Source organism: Penaeus vannamei, chromosome 14, assembly GCF_042767895.1.
Source record: "Penaeus vannamei isolate JL-2024 chromosome 14, ASM4276789v1, whole genome shotgun sequence".
Lineage (NCBI taxonomy): Eukaryota > Metazoa > Arthropoda > Malacostraca > Decapoda > Penaeidae > Penaeus > Penaeus vannamei.
In genome coordinates, this window is record NC_091562.1 from 13,927,106 (window position 1) to 13,933,183 (window position 6,078).

General features: G+C 37.7%; 1 protein-coding gene across 2 annotated transcripts in view; it reads right to left on the reverse strand.

Annotated features, from left to right (window-relative positions):
• Window positions 1-269: 269 nt before the first annotated feature.
• The window catches only part of IntS3 (integrator complex subunit 3), a 35,008-nt gene continuing 29,199 nt past the window's right edge, over window positions 270-6,078 (reverse strand). The window contains exons 10-14 of one of the 2 annotated variants that reach the window (XM_027379617.2): window positions 5,532-5,681; window positions 4,739-5,226; window positions 3,889-4,075; window positions 3,273-3,765; window positions 270-2,073 (exon numbers count right to left, since the gene is read on the reverse strand). In XM_027379617.2, the coding sequence (XP_027235418.1) occupies window positions 2,005-2,073; window positions 3,273-3,765; window positions 3,889-4,075; window positions 4,739-5,226; window positions 5,532-5,681 (1,387 nt within the window). In that variant the 3' untranslated portion in view covers window positions 270-2,004. The remainder of the gene's footprint in view (window positions 2,074-3,272; window positions 3,766-3,888; window positions 4,076-4,738; window positions 5,227-5,531; window positions 5,682-6,078) is intronic. The other variant, XM_027379618.2, reaches the window with a different exon arrangement.

The window sequence follows — 6,078 nt, forward strand, 5'->3', positions numbered from 1 at the left end:
TTCTGATGAAAATCTTTAGAAACATTTCTGTGGCATAGCTAAATAGTGATGAATAATTTCTTTTAAATTTCAAAATTTCATCACACTTTGTTTACCATTACATCCATCAACAGACAAGACCAGCAGATTCTTTGCTTTCAGGTTACATACTCCACATATACTGCTTATTACTTATATTCAACATCAGTGACTTAAATATCTAATGATAGCAATACAATAGTCACCTACAAAAAATATACAAAACATCAGAGGTATAATAAGTACAGAAGTTATTTTCGAGTTTTATTAATAATCTTATATAAATCTGTTTTAGCACATCTAAAACTGGTTGGGGTTTGGCTATCTTAACAAAGAATAGAGTGTTTGTTGTATAAACAGACAGCAGTTAAGGCATTGTCTACTCGTCTTCAAATTTTTAACTGTCTAGTTCTTGCACTTTCCTTCCATGACACTGTCTTCAATAGAACACTGATATTTTCCTTTATCAATTTTGTAAACATTTGTGCTCCAAATGTTAGAGTCTGTAACTGCAAATGACAAGAAAAAAGTAATAATAATAATAAAATATATCTCAAACATATTACTTATCACTTTTGATGGAGCAAAGCCACTGCAAACCATAAACAATCTTATTGAGATAAAAGGATCCAATAACCTCAAAGTAATTTCTAAGCACTTCATTTTCATTACGGATGAAAACCAAAAGCTTTCTTGAAACTACCTGTGCAGGTGGCAATCCCTAATAACACAAAATGCAGATTTACAATGGCACAATGGTATACCTGTCATATGGAACATATTTCTATGTATATATATCTTTTACCAAATATCTGGTGATATATCTGACTTTCTTTCCTCCCTAATGACTGTAGGGATCAAAGAGTGTTGTAAATTTTCTGATAAATCCAGAAGCAGTGAGATGTTTGATACTAATGACTTTTAGATTAAAATCCTATTTCTCAACCTTCTTTTTCAATTCTCTATGTAATACAGCACTACAATATGAATGCAGTAGTCACCTGACACCTTGAGCAACCTTGTGAATAGCTGATACCAACTGAATAATTTAATATAATGCTCAGACTTCATTTCATATTTCATTTCTTTGTACACTAGACAATCAATGTTGTATGAAGAAAGATCAGAATATAATATATGCCTTGTGTTGACCTGTATCACTTTTAAAATATATTGCCGTTAAAAAACACTGCCAATTCCTTAAAAAAATTGTCTCATCTCTAGGTGTAAGGCTGTAATGTGTCAGTTTATGACAGCCAAGTTTACAAATTAGATACTGAATTGACATTCTAGGACATACATATTCCCTATGGTGTTTCATGTGCCTAATAATGAAGAAAACTGTGTTTCAACTTTATTTTTAAATTTGTAAATAATTTTCATTTAAGTGATAAATCCTCCTTACAAACAAACTGATGGGCTTTGGTAGCTAAATACAGTATATACCACTGGAAAACACAATTGATCTTTTTCTTATAATGAAAAATAATATGAAAAAGTAACAATAAAAAAAGAACTTTTTGAATCTGTTTCTTTGGCTGGAGGGTACGGTTTCTAATGGTTTGTGAAATGCAGTTATATTCCTGTATCACTTACTTGATATGCAATTTCCTATGTGCTTATCTCCCCACAGAATTTCCGTCACTTTCACTGGCATCAACAAAGCAACAGACATTCATCACATGCATGCCGATACTGTCACACAATTGCAGTACAACATCTTGAAGAAATTGATAACAATTCCATATCTGTCTACTTTGCCTGAGGAAAGTTCTTCTGGTGTCCACAGCTCAATTAGGGGGAAAAATAACCTTTTGAGAAGACGAACTGTCTCTCACTGGGAAGAAATAAAACTTTCTCCTCTCAGTTCACCAAAAAAAAAGAGAGAAAAAAAAATAAGGCTACCACTATATCACATCACAGATGAAGAGTGCTTGGTTTTGTTCCCGAGGGGGGGGAGGGGCTGTGGTCCCGTGGTGACCCTGGCTAGTCACTGTCCGAGCCCACTTGGTTGTTCTTCTTTCGTTTTCTTGCTGGCTTTTTGACATCTTCCTCCTGCCGGAAAAATAGAGAGTGCAGAATTTAGTAAAACTAAACCATAATACCAATATCTGCTATGTAGATCATTCTAAGCAAACACTTTATTGCTAACACTATATTGAATTTGATTTTAACAAATAATAAGTACTTCCACTCACTCCACTATACTATGGAGTCTAAAATAATCAATATCAAGAAATAATTCAAAGTCAATGGCAAAAAAGGAATTTCACTCTTCTAGAGTAATCCTGCAATGATTTTTTCATGATAATTCTCTAGAAAAAGGTGCATAGCACTCAAAGAGACTTACATTCAGAAACAAAAACATTTGGTTCTTGATAATAATTTTTCACTGAAAATTCCATATCTCAAAATCTATGAACTAAACTTCTACATGTCGATATGAATTTCATGTCCCCTACATAAGTTTATATCATCCACCAACAAAGGTGTGAAATAACAAATACCTGACCGTTTCTGCGTTTTTTTTTTTTTCACAATACCCTCTTTTTCTATTATATGCTAGACATATGTATTGCAACTCCCGTAATGGTGATTATGTTCTGGGCATATGAGGATCGAATCCAAAGCTAACCACTGGACCACTGCTGCAGCTGGAGACATATACATACATACAAACACACTTAAGAGGCAGGCCAACCTCTTCAGTTCCTGGTATAAAGCAGACTGATTCACTTCATCATTTTCAGTTATCTATTTCTTTACTATTATTCTTATTACTTTTCAAGTTCTAGCTAGGATTATTCTCATTCTGAGAAGAGAGTCATACTATAAGGCTTGTCAATAGGACTTTTTGCAACATGAATGAATACTCTACACTTTGTGATTTAATACTTAACAATAGAGTAAATATAGTCATGGAAAAAAAGACATGATATTTCTTGAAATATATAATGCCTTTGATAAAGTCTGGAGCTACTTTATTGAAGAAGTTGAAGGGTTTAATATCATTCTACGAATCATTTGTATCACCTATGCTAGTGTCTAATTATTTATACACCGATTTTCACCCCACCTGCCTAAAAACCACCTCCTCATTGATGTCAGCATGCAGTTTCTCTCATACAGACACACCAAAAAAATTAAAGCATGGATTATAAATAATTTCCAAAGAAAAGAAGAGAAACCAAAAATTGTTACAACTTAGCTTCTATTCCTTAAGTCTAATATCCAACTTCATTCTTAAAACTCACTATCTGGAGACTTGCCTCACTACTCTCTTCTTCACTTTCTGATTCCTGTTTCTTCCGTCCCTTTGGCTTTCTACCTCGATTAGACTTGGTTTTTCTTTGAGGTTCAGGCTCCGGCTCTTCCTCTTCCTCTTCTTCAATAAGGGCAAACAAATCACAATATTTTTTCTTCTGCGTTTCAGTACACTGATTTTGGGCTGTTTGCAGTGTATCCTGCATGGTAGTTAATGCAAAAAATGTTGTTTGACCGCATGCTGTCCGCAAATGGTTCAAATGTGATAACACTTGGTCCAATGGGACTGCACTGGCTTTTGTACTTTGGTTACGTTTCCGTTTGTTTGGTGATGGCTGCGGTTTGTTGTTGACAACATCATTGATAAGCTTTGCCATCTTGTCTTCATAGCGTTGAACCCAATACTGCAGGATGGTAGCCACTGTTGGGTCCTCCAGCCTGCATTCTCTCTGAAGCAGTGTTCTTAGCAGGACCTCTGATGGACTGCAAAACAAAAAAAATATTAATGTTTCATCATCTACATATCCTTCTCATGTCAAAAAATATCTTTGTTCTTCCATGTCTGTAAACGTTCCCTATTTGCATATCAAAAGACACAAAACTTACGATTCTCTTCGTAGCATCATGAGGATATTAGAAAGTGCCTCCCCATGGGTGTTCGTGACAACAGCAGAATGTGAGGTAAACTTGAGCTTCGGCATCACAGACAAGCAACAGTCGACAGGGATCTCATGAGCCTTGGCGAGTTGCCACAAAAAGAGTTGTTCTACCGTCTCCCACTGCAAACTTTTTTCTGCAAAGGTAAAATAAGTATTCATTCACCCTATTCTACTAACTTGTTATACCAATAAAAAGTAAGTGAATGACAGAGGGAGAGAGAGAGGGAGAGAGAGGGAGAGAGAGGAAGAGAGGGAGAGAGAGGAAGAGAGGGAGAGGGAGGGAGGGAGGTGGAGGGGGAGAGGGAGAGGGAGAGGGAGGGGGAGGGAGGGAGGGAGGGGGGGAGAGAGAGAGAGAGAGAGAGAGAGAGAGAGAGAGAAAGGAGAGAGAGAGAGAGACAGAGAGAGAGAGAGAGAGAAAGGGAGAAGGAGAGGGAGAGGGAGAGTTAGAGGGAGAGGGAGAGGGAGGGAGAGAGGGAGAGAGAGAGGGAGAGAGAGAGGGAGAGAGAGAGGGAGAGAGAGAGGGAGAGAGAGAGGGAGAGAGAGAGGGAGAGAGGGAGGGAGAGAGAGAGAGAGAGAGGGAGGGAGAGAGGGAGAGAGGGAGGGAGAGAGGGAGAGAGGGAGGGAGAGAGGGAGAGAGGGAGGGAGAGGGAGAGAGGGAGAGAGAGAGAGAGAGAGAGAGAGAGAGAGAGAGAGAGAGAGAGAGAGAGAGAGAGAATAATAAGTTTATATTCACATCTACTCAGCAAATCTATAAAGTTGCTTCAAATAAAGACCAAACACAGAAAAAAAGAACTTACCTAAAATTGCTGCAAAAGAATTGTTGTCAAACATTTGCAAGGATCCTTGCAGGACCATGCACACTAAATCATGTAACTGCGATGAGTCTAGTCTCTCTAACACTAACTGTAACAGCTCAGCATTTCCCATTGTCTGTTTGGTAAAGCTATTGTATATATCAGGTATAATCCAGCTTAGCACTCTAGGATCTTCCTCGCTACACAGCCGCAGGTCTCTGATAATAAATCCTGCAAAGTCCTTCAGGCCCGCCGCTTTGTACAGGTCACGGTAGATGAGGAAATAACGTTCATTATTTTCTTGGACTTTCTCTGTTTTGATGTTTGATGATTTGAGGAAGTACAGGAAGTGATAGCCAACTTGCTGTGATATCTTGTGCATCTCTACCAGTAACTGCAGCTGAGGCTGTCTTCGACGATCATCCTCAGGAAGAATGACAAGGTTGTCAAAGAGGACGTACAGAGGTCGCCCGAGGCTTTCCTGAATACCCCTGCAAAAAAAAACAAGATAAATACAAAGAAAAAATTACATCTATAAAATTATACAATAAAAAAATACTACATTTAGTTCACAATTAACACCATTCAGTGAATAAACATGCAAAGCATAGTAGTAAAATGGCCTTATGAAGACAAGAAAAAATAAAAAGGTTTACCACAGAAAAAAATGACTGAGGTGTTAAACAGAATAATATCAAAAGCTATTATACTTTAACAAAGCATTACATTCGGGGGATAGTAGATGAAACATTCTCCAGAATTATTGCATTTCAAGCCTTTCTACATTCCGACTTACTCTGGGCTGATGTCTTGAGGCAGGAGTGAACAGCCAGGATGTAGGTCGTCGTGCAAGAGGTGACACAAGCATGCTGCTAAATTTGATAACTCATCCTGAGCCAGGTCCTCACTTAAGAGATGGTTGCACACCTTCTGAAGCTGATCACATCTGAAATACATATTCTTGCTTCAATATCTTAAATATATATATAAATGTATTATTTCTTACATTAGTGAATCCTTTGGATGCAACGATGCCTGTCATAGCAGTAGGCCAGAGTTTCCTTCCCATGGTCTGAACTTCAGAATGCACATTGCAACAGAGCAGCCCTTAGTGGCCTACTGCTTTAAGCCTGATTGGTGGCTTCAAAGGGTTGTTTGCCCAAGAGGATTCCCAATGCAAATTTGTCAATTTGATGTCTCCTTTAGAGATAGACTGCAAATCCCCCTGAAATTATGGCATACACTCAAATCCTACTTTTTGAGGACCTCCTAGTACTGGGGTAAATGACACAGCTTACAAAAATCTAATACTCCTTTGAAAGAAAAGTAGTACATCAATGAAT